This window comes from Canis lupus, chromosome 4 (assembly GCF_048164855.1).
Source record: "Canis lupus baileyi chromosome 4, mCanLup2.hap1, whole genome shotgun sequence".
Classification (NCBI taxonomy): Eukaryota; Metazoa; Chordata; class Mammalia; order Carnivora; family Canidae; genus Canis; species Canis lupus.
Window position 1 is genome coordinate 83,882,469 of NC_132841.1, and position 21,717 is coordinate 83,904,185.

Sequence of the window (21,717 nt, forward strand, 5' to 3'; positions counted from 1 at the left end):
CCTCTGGAAGATGATCTACACATTTTAGCACAGGGGTCATGTCTTCTCTGAAAACATCTAGGAAATATAGGAGCAGTTCCATTTTCATTTGCATTGATGGTCATTTCTTAATTGCTATCTTAGGCAAAACATCACAGTTTAAAGTGGTGCTGGGGGCCCCTGGGTGGCTCAGTGGTTGAGTGTCTGCCTTCAGCTCAGGGCGTGACCCTGAGGTCCTGGGCTCAAGTCCCGCATCGGGCTCCCTACAGGGACCCAGCCTCTCCCTCTGCCTGTGTCGCTGCCTCTCTCTCTGTGTCTCTCAGGAATAAACAAATAAAATCTTAAAAAAAAAAAATTCTCATAATGATCACATCCAGAGAAGGGGGTTGCCAAAGCATCAGGAGGTGATAGAGCTCAAGATTAGATGCTAGATAATAGTGAATGAGGGACAAACAAAAACACTGTTGCGTGAAATAGGGCCCAGCTGTTTGTGGTGTGGGTTTTAGGGGTTTGTGTGGGAGCTTTGCAGTCCAGGTATCTTAACGTGGCTTTTTGAAGCACGTGGATTGACTAACTTCACAGTGAACAACCAGACCCCTTTGTCTGGCCTGGGGATTTAGAGAGGTCGCTGTCCTCATGTCTTCTGCTTGTGTTGACTTCACTGTGATTCCCAGGCTAGAGTAACTGTGCTAAATGTATTGCTCATTGAGCCTTTTGGGAAACAGAGCCCTTGCACATAAAATGTTCTATTTAAAACTGGTAAGACTGAATGATGATAATTGTATGGGAAACATCACGACCTAGTTCAAGTATCAGCTCTATAACTTTCCAACTATGTGAACTGAGGCAGATTCCTGAACATTTCGACGCTTCTGTTTTCTCACAGGTAAAATGGGGAGATGAAAAATACATATTTTTAGGGCTTTGGTGGGGCTTTAATAAGGTAATACATGTAAGCATGTAGAACAGTGTCCGGTACATGCTAAGATTTCAAAATGTTTATTACTATGATGGAAAATGTGTGTTGGAAAAAGATTTTTTTCCACTCTATCTACTACATAAAGATTTATACAAATTCAAATTTTTTTAATTAATTTTCTTGGGTTATTTTAGTCCAGTTTTTTTTTTCCCCCACTCTATTACATAAAGATTTATACAAATTCAATTTTTTTTAAATTAATTTTCTTGGGTTATTTTAGTTTAGTCCAGCCGCTTCACATAAAGAAGGTAACATCTATTATTATCAAAAGGGTTCCCTAATAAAGAGGATAAAGAGACAATATTAGCCCACTTCACTATTTTGTTGTTGTTATTTACAAAGTTGTCTGATACGCAGAGTAATAAAACAACCGTGGCTCTTTTCTATGTGTTTGAGGGAAATACTTCTGTACAATTGCCACATTGTTGATTGCAAAATTGCCCCTTAGTTTTCATAATATGATTTTTATTTTTTTCCTCTCTATGGAAAGAAACATTCGACCTGTGTTCTGGCCTGAGTGACTGTCTCCAGATGTCCCCCCCTCCCCAACTGCCCTTCCCACAGCCACCACCAAGGAATCTTTTACTGCTTGGAAAAGTTTTAATATTCAGGAGGTTAAGGAAACCCATGGTCAGCTTTAGAATTTTAGTCTCTGCTGAGCTTTCAAGGTGTCAAGACCCTAAAATAATATGAACAGCAGGAGTACTAAATCTTTTATTATTTCCAGTTTCCCCTTGAGCATACTGACTTTGCAATAAAGAAGCTGTCATTTACACCCTTCTTTATTGCCAGGTGGGTAAGAGCTACAGGGAGAGAAATCAGGAGCTGTGTCAGGTTAGCCTGACTGCCATTATGATTCATGTGTAATCATTGCACATTTGCATCTCCTCTTTTTACACACAGGTACTTCATAGATTGGAAGAGTGATGGGGACAGCTACTTTACAATAGACGGAACTGAAGGAACCATCGCCACTAATGAACTACTAGACAGAGAAAGCACCGCGCAGTACAATTTCTCCATAATTGCGAGTAAAGTTAGTAAGTATGGTGTGGACAGGATCAATGTTGCACTGCGGGTCCTTGGACTGAACACTCGTAGACGAGTCCCTGCTGAGGTGTTTTTCAGTTTTGGCCTGAGAGCTGAGTGGTCTCCTGGGGGAACTCAGAAACCCGTTCCTTCTCCTCGCAGCCGCAGTCCAGGGGAATGGTGACAGCTGCCAGGGAGCCCTGTGTGCAGGCCCGCGCGATGGCTCGCAGGGCAGGTCTCGGGTGACCTCATCCCTTGCCACGCGGTCCCCCCAAGTATGCACCGCGTTCCAACTCCTCTTGCACGCCCACAGCCCTGTGCGTGTGACACTGGGAGCTTCAGAGGCCGGGCGGGAGGGACTGATGCTGACACAGAACGGCTCATTCTGAAATATTTTCTGAAACGAATGAGAGCATTTTAAAGATCGCCCCTCTTCCTTCCCTCTCCTTTTCTTCGAATGTAATTTGAATGTTTTGCTCTTTATCATTTATTTATTTATTTATTTATTTATTTATTTATTTATTTATTTTTCATGAATGCCACTGCAGGAGCTTTAAGTGCTGTTCTTTAAGGAGCCGCTCAGAACCGATAGGATTGTTAGAACTGATCCCTTGTGTTGATTTCTGCTTGGTCCAGAAGAGAATCCTCTAGACAGAGAGTGACATAGGTCTTATATGTTCGGAGGGACAATCGGGGATACTCTCAGTTTCCTAAGGTGACAGATTCGGGGGAGAATGGTGACATTTGGTCATCAGCCTGGTTCTTTGCACAACGAAGTGCATCTCCCCATCCATCTGCTGATGGTCTCTTGCGAAATCCCTTCTGAGTATTTTTCCTTTTGTTTCCTTCTCATTTTATTTGGTTCATCTGGTACAAACACTCTGGCAGCTAATTTCATGTTTCCACGTAGGTAGGGAAGAGCTAACTGTGAGTGTATCTGTTGAAGGGTTTCGTTCAGTCTCAACCGAGTGGGATGTAAATATGAAACAGTTTTGTTTATCTTCAGCAATTGCTTCCAAACATGAGTAGTCAAACACCTATTCCCAGGTCTTAATGATCTCTTCGGCTGATTTCATTGCTTTTTGGTTATTCTAAGGGTAGGACAACATAAAAGAACTTGCAGCTTCCACGTTGTTTATTGGAACCTTGACCTCTCATGTGAGTAAAGTGACGGCCCTGCGGCTTCCATACTAGAGAGGTGACACACTGATGGTTGTGGTCACGTTGACCATCCCAGTTCAGCTCGGCCTTCCTGGCACACCTGCCATGTGTGCGCGGAACTGTGTTGGATTGGAATCCCTAGGCCAGGCCATTTGCTGGCTTAATACCACCATGTGGCCTCCACCAATGCCACATGAAATGGAACGTGCACCCAGAGCAATCCTGCCCACATGCTTGACTCACGACGTTGTGAGAAAGACTTAAATAGTCATTAGTCCAAGCAATTTTGAGGTCATTTGTTGTGTTACGCAGCAATAGATGACTGCAGAACTCAATGACACTGTAAGCTGGAACTGTGACCCCTCGCTTGTGGGGGTACAGATTCTCCAGCCTGTTAGAATGGCAGAGACAAGTGGGAAATGCAAATACGTCAGTCTCTCTTAATCTGCCCCCATGTACTACTCCATTCCTTGCCATTGCTTCTAAGGCTAAAGTGGACTGGCAGTAAAGGCAGTTGCCCAAACATTGTCTTCTCAAGTGATCTCTGAGTTATTTGATGTGGGGGGCTCTGGGTATCCCACCTGCATGGGAACTGGATACGGGTACCAAAACAGTAGACCTTCCAACTTCTTAACCCCAGGATCCCCTCATATAGAGGACAGTCTTCCTGGGTGAGTGTGTAGCAGGATTTCTCAATTTTAGCTCCTGTTGTGCCCCTTGACCCTGAGGAAATTCACACGTCCTTGTCCCACTGAACAGGTACTTCACAGGTTGCTCTTCTCCTCAGTGGTTTCTCTGTCTTGCCATAACCTTCCAAATCTGCCCTCTGTGCTCACTTAGGCTCTGATAGAAGATCATCCAGTCAGCTGCCTAAGCAGATATGTCATCAGGAGAACAGAATGCCAGTCTTTTTAGAGGACATCTGTTTTCTTTATGGTATTTTCCTGGTCTCCTTTCACACTTGGCATCTTTCCCCCCTTCTGCACTGCTTCCTATTACAATTATATTTGTTGCTCTTTATTCCTTTCATGTCAACTTTCAATTATTTCACTCATCCTGAATGTTGGGGAATAGCTTAGCCACCGTATTGTAATTAGAAAATAAACTTTGGTTTTCTAAGATCTTTGGCAAGTGTGGTGAAAATAAATTAAGTTATAGAATATAAGACCTCCTTGAACCATTCACTCTAATGACCTGTACATAGCAAATGACAACTAAGCAGAGGGTAGTCTCTTCAAATAACGTATTTGTCACAGACATATTGATCATAATAAAAGAAATTATTAAAAACTATCTAATCTTACCTAAGCCTATTCATGCATGCACAAAAAAAAGTGCATATTTTTTTTGAAATAGGAATAGGAGGCTTCCATATCTTGAGTTAGATGAAAGCCTGCAGACATCCATTAGTAACCTGTAGCTCTGGAAGATCTCCTTCTCCCCAATGGTTATGTAGGCCACACAAACCAGCATCACGGTGTGAGGGTACTTGCAGTAGCTACTCTGATCCCTCCAATAAGAGACTTGCACTTCAACCACTTAGAAAATGGAAGGAGGGTATGCACTTTTGCAGTGGAAGCAAGTGTCACTGATCCTAAATTTTAGACTTTTCATGTTTAGAAAAATCTATTTTTTAAGCTATCAATATGATTAGGACACATGCTGGCTCTAGTGTTTATGTAAATGCGAACTAGGAACCCCTAGCATGTGGATTCTCATTAGTTATGTTGACTCTCACTGGGAAATGTGCAGAACTGGGCTTAGACACATAATTCACATGTGTATATATTCATATATACATATATATACACACCTATATATATACACATACCATAAATAAAAAATCCATATATATATAAAACCTTATCCATATATATATGTATGTATATATCCATATATATAAAATCTTATACAATGTAAGAGTGATGTCAAGCTATTATTTCTAAAATAGGTACCCGTGTTCTGTTCCAGTGCCTATGAAAGGACCATTGTGTAGATTTTAGGGCCCCAAGGATGTCTGCTGAGGTAAATGCTATTTATCCATGTGAAAAATAAATAGGCTGAACACATACCACATGGTAATTAAAGATTTACAATAAGAATGGCTTATTGTAGGGTTTATTTTGCTTGAATTCACAGAGTTTAAAAGTAAACTCTATTCATATTCTAATGCACAAGGCTGTTTTCATTGATCAAACTAGCCAGCTGAGCAGGAAACTATCATCATGGCGAATGACTGAGAAATAGTTTATACTTGTGCTGCCAAGGAGGAAAAATTATGTAAGTATACCTTATTGCAGATTGAGCTAGCATGTGTTTTGGCCTGACCTTACATAAAAAATCTCAGGCAAATGAAATGTTACAATGATTGAACAACTTCCAATTAATTAAAAAGTAGTCATTAATCAGTGTTGCTGTAGTTGGAGATCCAAATAATGTTATTAGACTCCTAATAATTCTTTTATGCACTACTGCTTTGCTTTTTATGATACTAATCTTGAGAACTTTAAAAAAGATGGAAGCTCCAAAAATTCACTTCATTCAAATTATTAGAAACCTTCAATACATAGATGTTTCCAGTATTTTTTGGCATTATTGTAACAAATGTCATTAGGCAAAGATAATTAAAATGATCTAAATTAAAGCTCTAGAACATATTTTATATAATTATGAAATAAATGACATCAGAGACAATTATTTTCTTGGTCAATCGTTATCCAGATAGCAATGGATTATTTGCATTTTTTGTGAAAGAGGTCAAAAATCAGTGAACCGACTCCCTCACTGCTATCTTTGGGGAATATTTTCCATGTAAATATATCATTATGAGTTGAGATTAAATTATTGGTTGATTACTTTTTGAAGTTATTTGGTCTGCCGAGCTATTTTGTTATAACTCCTTTTTACTCCAACATAATGCAAATGACATCATTTTCATATGTGCAGAAAAATTAGACTCTGACATTATTGCCCATTATTCAGGCTAAACACAAATTCATACATTTGTTTTCATAAGTTTATATAGAATATCATCTATGTGCAAAACACAATATGTTGTGAGTTATGAGAAAAAAATGAGACCGAAGTCCATGCTTAAGGATAATAAGGTTTAGGAATAGTTGGAAATTGCCCAAAATAGAGAATTTTGGTAAGCTATAACTATGCAAATTATGCTTAATTCTAGAGACTTTGGATTTAAGGGTATTCTTATTCAACCTCCAGGGGGAAGTTGCAAAAAGTTATAAATTACCGGAGTGTGGTCATTAAGTGATAATGGGTTTAAACACCAGAAAATAGATTTTGTTGTAGAATTTACTGAAGAATTTCACCTGCCCGCATGCCACATAGTTAGCTGTGAAATGATGCTCTGAGACCAAATGAGAAGTACCTCATTTTTCTGAAATAACAGTAAGTAATAATAATAAAATAAAATAAACAATTCTACTAGCTTAATATACATTAAATCAAGATGAGTGTTATGGTCTACACAGTGAGTGTGAGGAAATAGAAGCTCAGAGGTATTTTGTTTGTACCCCGTGTCACACCAGGAGTGCTGACCAAGTGAAGATGGGAGTCCTGGGCTCTCATACTCTGATACAGAAGGTCACGGGGACATTGATCACTTGCCTAAGCTTGTTAGATATATTTTAAGTAAGTTATTAGTTGAAAAAAAAAAAAGTTATTAGTTGAGCTAGCCAAGGTGGTTTTCATATGCATAGATAATTAAAGTACAAAAGAGTAAAAAATTATACATTTGCAATGTGCATAAAATCAAATTGAAATTTTTATTGGTCTTGACATCTATCTATCATCTATCATCTGTCTATGTTTGACTGCTTAGTATTACAATTCTATAGTGAATTTGCATGTTTCAGAGATTTGATTGTACTTACTTACATCTAGTAACTACTTGTATAAAATCACCTCTTTTTTTATCAATTCAATGATGGATTTTATTTGCTCTCCAAATACTAATTTAATTTTGCTGTGATTAAAGGAAGTCACTTGAGAAGGATTTTTAAAGTTATAGAGAGTTTAATGTAAAGTTTTGAAATGGCATCTACAGTCTTTTTTTTAATTATTATTATTATTATTTTTGGCATCTACAGTCTTATTGACCATGGGTGAATTCAAGGAAAATATGAGGAATATCATGGTGCCAGTGGTCCACAAAAGTTTTCTGTTTTATCAGCTGTATTATACCCACCATAGCTTCTCAGTTTAGTCTGGTTTTGAAAGAATATCTACTCATTGATAATATTCAGTTTTCTAGAATGCACTAGGCTCTGTGTTAAACCCTAGAGGTTTTAAGATGAATATGAAGTAACTCCTGCTCTAAAAGAATTCAGAATATCTAAGGCTTTGTGTTATTGCAAATATTTAAAATTAATGATAGGTTTCCTCTAGTATTTTCATTGGGGAAAAAATTGATTGGCGGTATTTTTAAAGGTTCTTTTTTCTTTAGAGATCAGTTTTTGTCACCAGCAGCATAGAAAGTAATATTTGACTTTAGCATAGGTATATATGAATAATTTAAATCCTCTTTATGGATTGCTCGGTCTAGATACAGATCATACTACTGTAATTGAACAGAGCTATTATTAGAGATGGTTCATCTTAACTTGTAATTTCAAAGTGAATTGATTCAAAGGGAAAGGAGAAAGAAAGCTTGTGTTACTTATTCAGTGTTTCTTGCACTCTTCACACTATAATTCATTTTTTTTGTCATAAAAAACTAAGATTTCACTCTTGAAGTTATTGTAGTTGCAATTTAGTACATACTCACAAAATTGAATTTTTAACACTGATAGTTATTCAAAAGCAGATGTCATCTTTAAATAAGGAAGCCTAATAGCTCCAGCATATTTTAACATACTAGCACCTGTGTTTGTTAGTGCTTCACAGTTTTCAAAACATTTTCAATTACATTTCTCATTGGTTCTTGGAACTCTTCTATTATCTGGCCAGCATTTATTGAATATTTAATACATCATTTAAAAAAAATCTTACCACTTGGATTGGAATGCCTGGGTGGCTCAGTGGTTGAGTGTCTGCCTTCGGCTCAGGGCATGATCCTGGCGCCCCTGGATTGAGTCCTATATTGGGCTTCCCACACGGCTCTTGCTTCTCCCTTTGCCTATGTTTCTGCCTCTCTCTGTGTCTCTCACAAATAAGTAAATAAAATCTTTAAAAAAAAAAAAAAAAAAAACCTACCACTTTGACACTTGAATGTAAGCTAGACTTTCTCAAGCATGGTGGCCTTGATAGGAGCAGAGACATTACTCTTTGAAAGTAAGTGATCATCACATACATGGGCAGATCTCAGGTGGTATGGCTTCTCATTTGGATGAGTTGATATAAATCATGGAGTAGTGACAAACATAGGAAGAAGACTTGGATTCTAGCCTTAGGTCTGACAAAAAAAAAAAATGTAGGGCAAGATTATACCAGTTTTCTCACCCATCAGTAAGCAATTATAGAGCTGTAATTTTCAGACTTGTAGAACATCACGATACTTTGTCAAATAAAATCTTATGTGGAATCCCAGGATACTACATTCACGAGAACTGTGGATAAAGCCAATGACTTTTCTTTGCCCCTATAAAACTCCTTAGCATTGAGGAGGATGGCATGAGGAACATGCCATCTTATCAATTCTAGCTTCCTTTTTAAATTTAAAATTTAGTTTTCCCATCCATGAGCATGGGATGTTTTTTTCAGTCTTTGTGTCATCTTCAATTTTTTTCATCAGTGTTTTGTAGTTTTCAGAATACAGGTCTTTTCCCTTTTTGGTTAGGTTTTAATATTGCCCCATATGTTAACTAAGTGGAACCTTAAAAACTTTAAAAAATAAATAAAATTCAGGGCTTTTTTTTAAGATTTATTAAGCGTTACAATGCTAGTTACTAGCGAACCATTTCTACAAGAGATTTCTTGCTGTAGGTTCCAAAAATGGGCATACGTTTGTGTCTCTCCCTTCCCATAGGTTCTTCTGACATTGGGGTTGACATTCCTTCCAACAAGAAGTGGTTTCTATTTTCCTTTCCCTTGAATTCATATTTTTTTTAAAGATTTTATTTATTTATTCATGGGAGACACAGAGAGAGAAAGAGGCAGAGACACAGGCAGAGGGAGAAGCAGGCTCCCTGCAGGGAGCCTGATGCGGGACTTGATCCCAGGACCCCAGGATCACACCCTGGGCCGAAGGCAGGCACTAAACTGCTGAGCCACCTGGGGGTCCCTGAATTTGGATTTAATAATGGGCTTATTAACAGTAGTATTTTGACTTATGTTTATGAGTGATATTAACCCATTTTTTGTTTTGTTTTGTTTTGTTTTCTTGTGATGTTTTCCATTGGCTTTGGTAGCAGGATACATAGAATGAATTTCCTTCTCCATTTTCTGAAAGTTTGTGAAGAATTGGTATAATGTGATCTTTAAATCATCGGTAGCATTCCCCCAGGGAAGGCATGTGTGCGTGAGTTCTGTCTCGATTGGGAGATTTTTAATTACAACTTGATTTTAATCATTTGCTTAAGTTTATTAAGGTTTTATTTCTTTTAAAGGTCATTTTTGGTAATGTGTGTCTTTCTAGGAATTTGTTCAGTTCATTTATGTTGACTAGATTTTTGGCATAAATTCATAATATCCTTTATAGTATTTTAACTCATTTTTAAAAAAATATTTTTATTTATTTATTTATTCATGAGAGACACAAAGAGAGAGAGAGAAGCAGAGACACAGGCAGAGAGAGAAGCAGGCTCCAAGCCTGATGTGGGACTCAATCCCAGGACTCCAGGATCACGCCCTGGGCAAAAGGCAGACGTTAAACCACTGAAGCACCCAGGGATCCCCCCTTTTTTTAATTTTTTTTTCCTGAAGTTTTATGTATTTAAGTATCTCTACATCCAACAGGGGGATCAAACTCACAACCCTGAGATCAAGAGTCACATGTTCTTCAGATCGAGCTATCCTGGAGCCCCATTTTAACTCATTTTTTATAAACTCATCTTTTTACCTTCATTCTTGTTTTTGTAATTTGGGCTTTAACTGTTTTTTTTCTTAATTTTTTAAAGGATTTTATTTATTTATTTATGAGAGACACAGAGGGAGAGACAGAGATACAGGCAGAGGGAGAAGCAGGCTCCATGCAGGGAGCCCAATGTGGGACTCGATCCCAGGACTCCAGGATTATCACCTGAGCAGAAGGCAGACACTCAAGCACCCAGGCACCCTTTTGTTTTCTTAATTGAAACTGTACTTAAAAATACTACTAATACGGCAATTCCAACTGAGACGGACTCAGAAAGCCGAGGGAGCTCACTGAGATATCATCAAGTGATAAAAAAAAAAGAATATCTAACAGAACATTTTTGAAGGCAAAGGGGATAAAAGCAAAATGATTTCTTGATTATATTATGAGCCAAAACTATTAATAAGCTGGTTATCAAACATAAGTAGCATGCCTCTCTAATAATTTGAGTTTAAATGATTTGACTACAAAGAACATAACAATCCGTTGCATAAGATTTTGGTTATTTAAAATTTACTAAATTTTTACTTGAAATTGCCCTCTAAGTATTTGGTGATAACTACTTTCTACATGGCAAAAATGTTGATAATAATGATCATGCTAAGTTGTGATTAAACAAATTTCATCGTCACTGTCCCAAATAGAGATTAGATAGACAAAAAAAAAAAAAAAGTCATTATTTCCTCAACCTAATTTTCTGGATGATATACATAAATGAAAAAATCCATTTTACTCTTATAAATCATATTGTCTTCTAAAATGTTCGGTGCTTTAGTACAGTAGTTCTTGAACAGATATGTTACTACTTCCCCAATTGGCATTTAAATATATAAGGTCACATTTTTAAACCTTCCTCATTTTATGAAAAAAATCTACAAATACACTATAGAAGAGATAATACTATGATGAAATCTATAACCCATCACTCATTTTTTGACAATATAAAGTGTTTTTGTTATTATAGTTTTTCCCCAATCCTTAACTGGATATTTATATTATAATTGCCACATAGATGACAAGTGACATTTAATTATAAGTAATTCTACAAGTGCTCCAGGGCACAGAAAACTCTCACACAACAAATATTTGTCTCAGCCAAGATATCAAAAGCACCTTTTGGAGAAACATTTTTAATAATATGATGTTACAACAGTGATTATATTTTTGAGACATTATACATGTGGCATATTACTCATTGGGAAAATGTTAAAATCTATATATATTACAGGAGAATAAATAACTTAAAACTATCAAAAAGGAATTTCTTATAGGAGGAATTGTGCTAAATTATTTTTAACACCATGTTCATACACTATAATGGTAAATCTGTATTGAGGGTCCTGGGATTGAGCCCTGCATCTGGTTCCCCACTCAGCAGGGAATCTGCTTGTCCTCTGCCCCTTCCCTGCTTTTATACTCTCCCTCTCTCTTTCAAAAAAACAAACAAAATGTAAAAACAAACAAAAAAAAAAACAAAAGGCACAAAATTCTCCTCTTTGTATGGCCTCAGGACTTATACTTTATATACCATGTAAAATGGAAAGTGGAGACTGATTTTTATGTTGTCAGAGGTTGAATAGGCTAAGTAATTCACATGAATTCACTAATCTGTAATGTTAATTTGTTGTTTGTTTTTTTTTCAATAGCTAAATACATTTCTGTTACTTTCCAATACACAATATACAATAGATTAATACAGAATATACAATAGATCTTAAGAGCATGAACTTGGAACTAGAACCCCATCTTATTACTTCCAACTTGTGATTTTTAGAAGAGTCATATCTTCCTTCTGTTCCTCAGAGTTACACATGTAATAATGGGATAAGAATAGTATCTATAACAGAGTTACTGTGAACCCTACAAAGTTAACCCACGTAACATGTTTTAGAATATAAATATACTATAAGCATTATAAAATATTAGGCATAATTTTGTTTGTCTTAGATTTTGTTATTTTTTATAATTGCTAATCCTTTCTTAGGAAAGCAAACTAAATTTAATCAAATTGTTGACTTTTATCTGCAAATTATGCTTTAGGCATAATTAAGACCAAAAATAGATACAGAGCTAGATAACCTCCAAGAAGTGCACACTTGGTAATAAGAGCAATGTAATTTACCAAAGGTGATGTAACACTTTGTAAAATACCACCTCTTATTTCATACAGAAAACCTATGAATTAGGAACTATCAACACTGTGTGTTTCACAGAAAGAAACTGACATGAAGGTAGATTAAATAATTCATGAAAACAGCCAACATTTTCTACCAAATAAGATAATTCCCTGTGGCTCATATTAATTTTTAAATCACAGGTACTTTCTGCATCCTTCTCCATTGTCACCAATGCACCTTCAATAAGTACACCCCATATTCCAGAATATACCATTCATCCTCCATTTGTGTTATCAGTGTGTGTACTGGTACACGATGATGGATTTCACTGTGTCCTATATGAATCTGTGAACATTTATAATGATACTGTTTATAAGGCCTATTGTTTTCTAATAAGTTTTAGCACAGCAGGATAGTGGAGGCTCAGCCGAATCAATCATATGTTGAGGCTTTATAAGTTTCTTTAAAAGAATCCAGATAGAGGTCTAAAATAATACTAATATTATGAATCTTCAGCAGCACTGCAGATGAAGAATTTGACACATCAACCAATCAACAGAGAAGATATGGTGGCATGTACATGGTATTTGGATTTCCATAGTCTTGGGTTTGAATTTTAACTTCTCATTCCCCTAACTGTGTGACTCTGGGTAAGGTCCTTCAAAAACTTGTGGCAGTTTATTCATCTGTAAAATTTCGTAGGTAAAAATTATAATAGATAGGTAAAATGTACATTTTTATGCTTTACTAACTTAATTTTTTGAGTCTTCTTCAACAAATGACTGGGAGGCAGGTAACATACCAAGGGCTAGGGCTAAAACTTGTGATTTTGGCAGACACTTTTTCAAAACAACCTTTTTTTTTTTTCTTTTTTTTTTTTTTTTTAATGTACTGTAGAAGAAAATCTTGCTTATTCTTTCTTAACACCAGCAAATAATTTCAGGGTGTATCCTAGCTTTCCATGATCTATCTGTTCTACTTCCTTAAGTCTGTTTTTAAAATTTTTGTTTATAAAAAACCCTCTCCCCTTAATTTTCCTTGTAATTTATCATCCTTTTCAGGAAGAATCATTTTAAGAGAACTTTTTAAATATGTAGAATATCCTACCAAATAAAGTTTTAATTATGTGGACACGCTTGGAAAACATGTTTTGTGCAGTGAAGAGTACCCCTATGGGTGCAGATGGGTTCTGTGAACTAACTCTGGTATGATAGCTACATGTTTGGTAAAATACTAGCCAAATGGTTGACCTTAACTTTGGTGGTGAGTGAATTTCAGGGATGAACACTGGTATGGTGCACTGCTGGTGCTTGGACAGCAAAACTTTGATACCACACTTACCCATTCTTTTATCATTTATATTTGGCACAATGTCTCACAGCTTCCCATAAAAGAAGCATCATTTGGATCCTTTATAATGGCTGTTTAAAAAAAAAATGTCTAAGGGATGCCTGAGTGGCTCAGTTGGTTAAACCTCTGACTCTTGAGTTTGCCTGAGATCATGATTTTATGGTCCTGGCATCAAGCCCTGCATTGGGCTCAGCACTCAGCAGGGAGTCTGCTTGTCCCCCTCTCCCTTTGTACCCCTTACCCACCATTCTCTCTCCTTCTCTGAAATAATCTTTTTTAAAAAATAAAAAAATAATACTATTTATTATAAGAGCAATAATTGACTAGATTTTGTCATTGTCTTTACTCTTTTCTATGTTTTCAACAGGTAACCCATTATTAAGCAGCAAAGTCAACATATTGATTAATGTCCTAGATGTCAATGAATTTCCTCCAGAAATATCTGTGCCATATGAGACAGCGGTGTGTGAAAATGCCAAACCAGGACAGGTATCTTATCAATATTGTTGGCTAATAGCATATCAAGACCTACTGCACGCACTCACCCCCACACATATAGATATCAACATCAATATTGATAAATAGATGGATTTTTCCCCCTGGATCATATGCTTACATAAAAAAAAATCCCACAAGAGATAGTAAACTCGTAAGGGTGCACTTATGGTGTAGAGGTAACATCACAAGGGATAAAGTGGAGATGGCCTAGTGAACATTCTTTGTATAACTGAAAAGTTTAGGATTGCAGATCTGCTATGTTTTCCAATCTTTTACTATGGAATTTTTAAGGAATCTGTGACTAGTGACCTGAAAGCGAACAACTTTAAAGTGAATTCTTCTAAAGTGTTTTGGTTTGCTCAAATGCCTTATGAAGGTGTACAGAAAAGCTCAGTAGCCCATTAAAAATGTAAGGTTTCTTTCTCTTGTGGCCTTGAGTGGAACATCTGGGTTATTCCAAATCTCCGAATTACATTTTCCTTATAAAGTTAATGCTGCTCTGGTTCTAGTAGAAGATGTCATGACGGGGGACCACGTGGTTATGAAAGTTACTGTCAAAATCCTAGATTTAATGTGAGTGTGTTGGGTAGCCAGTTTGTTTTTTTTTTTCTGGACTATTATAGTTGAATGAATAAAATAATATAATGTTATAATATGATATGATGATATGATATGATGAATGAATCAAACATGAGCAAAGGACGAGAGTATTGTCATGAAATAAGAATATGATTAATCCAGTACTGTGCAACTCGGTTCCAAAGGAAAAATATATTAGTATGCTTGGTTCGCTTTATATTTTAATCACTTCAAAATAGGATTACTATTCATTTAAATTTAAATTTAAATTCATTTAAATAACTATTCATTTAAATTTGAAGTTTTAATTCTTACTTAAAAATATTAATATTTGAAAGTTATTTACATTGTAAAAAGCTATTTTTGATCTTCAGTATTTGTTTTAATTTGAATGTTTTATACTGCTTTGTAGTAAATCTGTCCCATAATCCTAGTCCTGTGATGTCCACTAGCTATGTAACTATTAAATTAAAATTCAATAAAATTAACAGTTTTCTTATTCATACCAGCCACATTTTAATTGCTCAATGGCTGTATGTAATTTTAATTGCTCAATGGCTGTATGTAATAAGTAGCTTCCATTTTTTGACCACGTAGATATAGAATATTTCCAGTACAGAAACCTCTAGTGGACTGTGCTACTCAAATCTTCACTGATAATTTGGGGAAAACACTAATTTTATTGCAGCATGACTTATTTAGTTGGATTTCTCAATGGATAAATTTGCATCCTTAATTTTAAATAGACAAATCAATGCATTAAAACAAAGTTTTAGCCCTTTATCACCTTAAATATATTGACTATTTACATGGGATAAGGCCAGTGTCTACTTTAATGCCTGGAAGAGTAGATGCTACATAAATATTTAAATAAATAATAAACCAATTTCGTTGAGAAGTTACAAGAAGTTTTCTGAAATTCCACAACTTAGCAATTTCTCACTTTCCAGATTCCCCCAAGACCCAATCTTCTGTTTTTTTAGATAGTTGGTGATACTAATTATCTTATGTCAATCAGACTATTGTAATGCACAAAATAAAAGTTCTTTGGAAATAGAACTACATTTTACGCTTCTGTACTGTCTAGTAAATTGAAGAGTTTAAAAAGTTGGGAATAGTTGAAATGACCTGAGATAACTTGGCTTTCTTATATTTCTTCAAAGCGTTAAGCAACCTGTGGGATACTTGAAGGCTTTTCTTCTAATAAATACCTTTTGGGTTTTCTACTGGGCCACATTTATGTACAAAGCACAGCCCTAAAATGTTACTTGAGTTTTCAGGGAATATGATATGTGAGCATTTTCTGCTTTTGACTCCAGCCATTTTGCCCATTGTCTAGGATCTATGCATAGGAACTGTCTATCTCTTCCAGCCTATTCTTGAATATGTATGCATGCATATATACGTATTTTTACATGTATGTATTACCTATCAAGAGACAAAAAAGAAAAGATGATACTATCTAAACCAACAACCATATATATAGTGAATTACTGAAGTATGAGATTTTTTTTTTCCCCTTAGGGCAATGACTCCCAAGTGTCAATTCCAAATAAGTGCCAATTTATACCAAAACTTTCTTCTCTGTCTGCTATTTGAAAGGACATTGCTTCATTCTAAAGATATGTTCTTGATATTCTTTGATGTTAAATTAATTTAGTAAATGATTGCGCTTACGGATAGTAGTAAAAAGCAAAACAAAACAAAATACCTGACAAATCAATCCCCTAATAATTTACAGAAAATTTATGGATAAGATATAGTGATCTGACTGAGCATATTGGTTTATGTGAAGGAAAGTTGAAGTTTTCTAGAATTGTGACTGATTCACACTGAACCAGGGAACTGAAATTCTCATTAGAAAGCCAATTTGTCAAATTAGAAATTACTAATATGGCACCAGGCACCCAAAGTCACAGTATTTATGCTTATGCGTGAGTGCGTATGTGTGTATGCATGTGTAAATAAACACAACTATGGGGAGGTAGATCATAGTAATAAGATTGAGTTTTAACCAAGGAATGAGGAATGGAAACAAAAAGTAGTAAATAAATCACATATTTAAAAAAATAAATCACATGTTTCATGGTGTCAGTATTAGAACACATGATGTATGCTTTTGCCCGCGGTGCCCAAGATACAGTACCTGAAATGTGAGATCTTCCTCTGGCAAATTCAAATGTAGTCTAAGAGAGTGATCACCTAAGGAAGTACTCTGCTCTCACTCTTTGCTATACACATTTCCTGAAATTCTTTCTGATGCAAAGCCATTGGATATGTTAATAAATACAACCTCAGAGCTAGTATAATTTGCTTATCTATGTAGTGAATTATCAATTTCACAGTTTGGCTCTCAGAAGTTATTTTTAATCTCCAAATTCTTAAGGGCATTTTCTTGAAGTATCAGAATTTTAACTACTAAATACACAACCTATGGAAGCAATTTGGAAAATATTTTGAAGCAGGGTTGTTGGTGCTTAATTCTTAAAAAAAATATGTTATGAAAATACAGTTAGTATTCTTGCTTATTGGAGGAAATCCAATATAAGAACAAAATCAGATATACATCTTTTGTATTTCTCTTTCTCATCATTTTATTTATTTATGAAAATAAAACTCTCACAAACATAAATATACTAAAATTTTGCTATTGCAAGGGCTTTTTAAATAATCAGAGATTTTTCTTTCCAGTAAGCATTTTCATATTTAGGTTAGAAAGCATTTATTGTATTTAGTTTAAAATGCAAGCAAGTGCATTTTAATTTTATTTTGCTTATTAGTGAAAATTTTCAATGCTGTTTTTTAGTTATGCAGATATTGATTTGGAATTGGCCCATACCTTATAATTGTTATATGCCACTATGAACTGTAAATGTTTGGATATTTGATTATAAAAATTATTTGTAAATAATTGGCCCACTGATTTGAATCCTAAAAATGTCATTTCTATCTCCTTGCATGCATCATTGACTAAACCTATTAGCCTGGTATAGGTAAAGTTCCCTTTGAAACTCATGACTGACTTCAAGTTTCATCTCAACTTTGTTTCAGATAATTCAGATAGTCAGCGCTGCAGACCGAGATCTTTCACCTGCTGGGCAGCAATTCTCCTTTAGATTATCACCGGAAGCTGCCATCAAACCAAATTTTACAGTCCGTGACTTCAGAAGTAAGTTTAACCACATGGAAAACTTACCTCTTATCATGTAACTTTGTAAAAGGACACAAAGGTAGCAATCAGGGTTATTTCTGAAAGCATCCAAGTTCATAAAATATGGAAATCCATATAGGAGAAATACAAAATTCTATAGCTAGCAGTAAATCAAATATTTGACCTATATAGGTTGTATCTAATGAGGCAATTTGCTTCCATTTATAATGTGGACAGTGTCTTAATGAGTCAAGCAAAAATAGCCTATCTGGGAAATTGAATACTTTTCTATGTTTTAAATATATCATTTGTGCCACATGCTCATTACTTCCACACACAAATAGGTGACTTCTTGGTAACTGGTTCATTTGAGTAACACAGGACAGTAGGCTAAGAATACAGGCTTTGTAATTAGAGGTTTTCCTTCCCACTCCATTATCTTAAGTGGCAGATTCTCAGTGTATTAAGCCATAATTAATAATTTTAAACTCATAGTTGAAATTAATCAATCTCAGAGTATTTATATTAAATAAAATAATGCATGCAAATCCTTTAACACAATACCAAGGGGATTTTAGTTATCACTTCCCCCATCAGATCTGCGCTTACATATCTACCACCAATACTGCTACCATCACCACCACTGCCAGCACTACTAATACCTTCACACCTGCTACTGTTACACTCATTACAAAAATACAAAGGACACTGGATTGAAAATATTAAAGCTAAGTACTGGTCAGTTCTTACACTATTAGTTCTGTGACTGTGGATATTTTAATCCCTTCTAAATTTCCATAGTTATGAAATTGGGATTAAAGACACCTGAGTTCCTAAGATTGGAGAGTAAAAAGTTCATTTCTTACCAAATGCTGTGTTTGCACAGAACAAATAAACCAACTGTGCTGAGATGATGATGATGACGATCATGATGATGGACAGAAGTCAAAGGGCGTCTGAGAAAATTTACTTTTCTGCAAATATTTAGAGGAAAGACATCAGACATTTTGTCTCAGAAGGAAATTCAGTAGGATTTGCTTCACCTAATACTGTGGTGTGAGGAATGGCTGTAAATGCAACAGGGCCCCAGACATGAAGAGCCTTATAAGTAGAGAGACTACATATTTTGTTATGAAAACTAAAACAATTTGGAGAACAGAAATGGACACCATCAGTCATCTTAATTAGAACAGTTCACATAAAATAAAGCTGTCCGAGACAAACCAGACCATATGGTCACCCTAACTACAGGCCATTTAAAAGGATTATAACTTAAATCCAATGACTTCAGAAGCCTTTGAAAGGTTTATGATAAACACAGTACGTTCAATTTGCATTAGGGACATCAGTTTGGATGCAGTGTGGAAAAGATAATGGAAGGGTATAGGATTACTTCTGATGCTATTGCAGGAGTGGGTGAGAGATTCTAAGATTTGGATAATGGCTGATGGAGATACGTGGAGAGAAGTAGAATTCACAGGACTTGATGCTAGATTCCCTAGATTCCGTATGTAAATACATTGGATAAGAAGACTAATCAGACTTCCAGATCCGTAGCTTGGGCAACAAGATAGATGGTCACATCATTCAGGAACATTGACTATTTTCCTCATTGTATCTTTGCTGGAGAATCTATATTTGATTAGTCATGATAATATGAATCAGATCATTTTGCCTCATAGCATATTTTTTTTTCACAGTTTGAACACCGTTTGCTATTCATATGTCATTTACTATATTCCCTGTTTTATCTTAAGTTATATTTTAAGGGTAAGTGTAAGTTTCTAAAAACTGAATGGAAACATTGCTTTCACCTCACATATTTACTTAAAAAAAAATCCCCCCTGGGGGTAGAACATTTAAGTTCTACTCAGCAAATTCCAGTTCTGTACCACAGTGGTATCAACTGTAGTCACCATGTTATACATTAGCTCTTCAGGCCTTTTTCATCTGATAATTAAGAGCTGGTATCTTTTTACCAATCTTTCCTCATTTTCCCCACTCTCACATTTCTACTGTCTGTTGTTAGGGGTTCTTTTTTTCTTTAATTTTTTAGATTCCACATATAAATGTTACCATGTGCAACATTTCTCTTTCTCTCTCTGGCTTATATCACTCAGTATAATGCCCTCCGGGTTAAGTCATGTTGTCACAGATGACAATATTTCCTTCTTTCTTACAGCCGAATAATACTCCATTGTGTGCATATATATTTATGGTTTATATGATATAAACTACCTTTATTCTTCAGTAGAAACCATTTTAAGAATGGACATGAGGTTTAATATCTTTTTTCCCCACCATGAACAACACAAAGAATTTTACATGGTCATATATCAATAGTAATAATAGAGTGAAAATAGAATAGTCCCCCCTTTTCTTTTGGGGGATGTGTTTCAAGACACCTACTGGATGTCTGAAACCAAACTACAGGTAGTACTGAACCCTGTATATATAAATGTCTTTTACTCTACACACATACCTATGATAAAGTTTAATTTACACATTAGACACAGTAGATAATTTACAGCAATGATAATAGAATCATTATAACATTCTGCTCTAATAAAAGTTATGCAAATATGATCTCTCTCTTCCTTAATCCATCTTGTACTGTGCATACCCTTCTTCTTGTGATGATGTAAGACGATAAAATGCTTACATGATGAGATGAAATGACCTTTGGACCACACATCAGAAAGTGGATCATCTGCTTCCAGGCCACTGTTGACTTGGGGCAGCTGAAATCAGAGAGAGTAAAACCATGGATGGGGGGGAGGGGCCTGCTGTAAGCATAAACAAAAGGGTAGGGCGCCTTTTGATATAATGCATTCAGGAACGTTGAATCCATGGCTCCTCGAGTGCAAATATATCAGCTTCTCCAGCCCCTATTTTTATTAATAATTTTCACCCAGGTTTCGAACTTCAATCCTGACTGTTCCTTTTCCTCAGACACAAGTATTCAATCAGTTACTGAAGATTTCAATGTTAATTCAACTAGTATCCATTTCTTTATTCCCTCTGTCATCATAAGTACCCGACATTACTAAGTCTCACTGGGAATATTATAATAGACATTTGGCATCTTGATTTTTTTTATTTTCTCAATTTAAAAATATCCTCTATATAATAGCAAAGTCACTTCCCCATGGAAAACAGTATCCTCAAGTAGAGTTTCTTCAACTTAGTGTTTCTACTGAAATGAGTCTAGAGAAACTGCCTAATTTTTAGCTGTTGAATCTAGAATACACAAAGAGATGAATGGAATATTACTGAGATAGTAACATTTTCTGACATACCTCTATTTTCATGAGTAATATATATTTCTAAAATTAGTTTCCGTGATTCCAAAGTGGATATCTTGTAAGGCTATAAGAAAGGAAATATTAATACATTTCTTCAAATAGAAAAATATTTCTAGGAGTTACTTTAATAGACACAAAAAAAGAAATGGTGTTATGAATAAAACCAAATTCCCACTTCTATGTGTAGGAAGTAAAGGAAGTAAAGAACAAATGCATTCAAAATAATACTTTTAATTGCAGCATTATTTGCATTTATATAAAATTTGAAATTTTTATTGCCTTGAATTATTCTCAGTAAATATTGCTCTTATTGATTTTGTCAGTATTAAAAAGAATTATTTTTGTACTTATATTAAAATGGTAATTATTATAATTTATTATGTTTAAAATTTTTAATGAATCTTGATGTTTGTAATACACTTTTCCATTTTTCTTATAACAATTGATATACAAAAGTGAAAGATATATATATATATATATATACACATACATACATATATTTTTTACCATATTATGATACAGATCTGGGAAAAATA

General features: G+C 35.2%; 1 protein-coding gene across 3 annotated transcripts in view; it reads left to right on the forward strand.

The window, feature by feature from the left end:
* The window catches only part of CDH12 (cadherin 12), a 954,721-nt gene that overhangs the window by 927,372 nt on the left and 5,632 nt on the right, over positions 1–21,717 (forward strand). For all 3 annotated transcript variants that reach the window (XM_072825028.1, XM_072825027.1, XM_072825029.1), the window contains 3 exons: positions 1,862–1,998; positions 14,016–14,137; positions 17,777–17,894. In XM_072825028.1, coding sequence (XP_072681129.1) covers positions 1,862–1,998; positions 14,016–14,137; positions 17,777–17,894 — 377 coding nt within the window. The remainder of the gene's footprint in view (positions 1–1,861; positions 1,999–14,015; positions 14,138–17,776; positions 17,895–21,717) is intronic.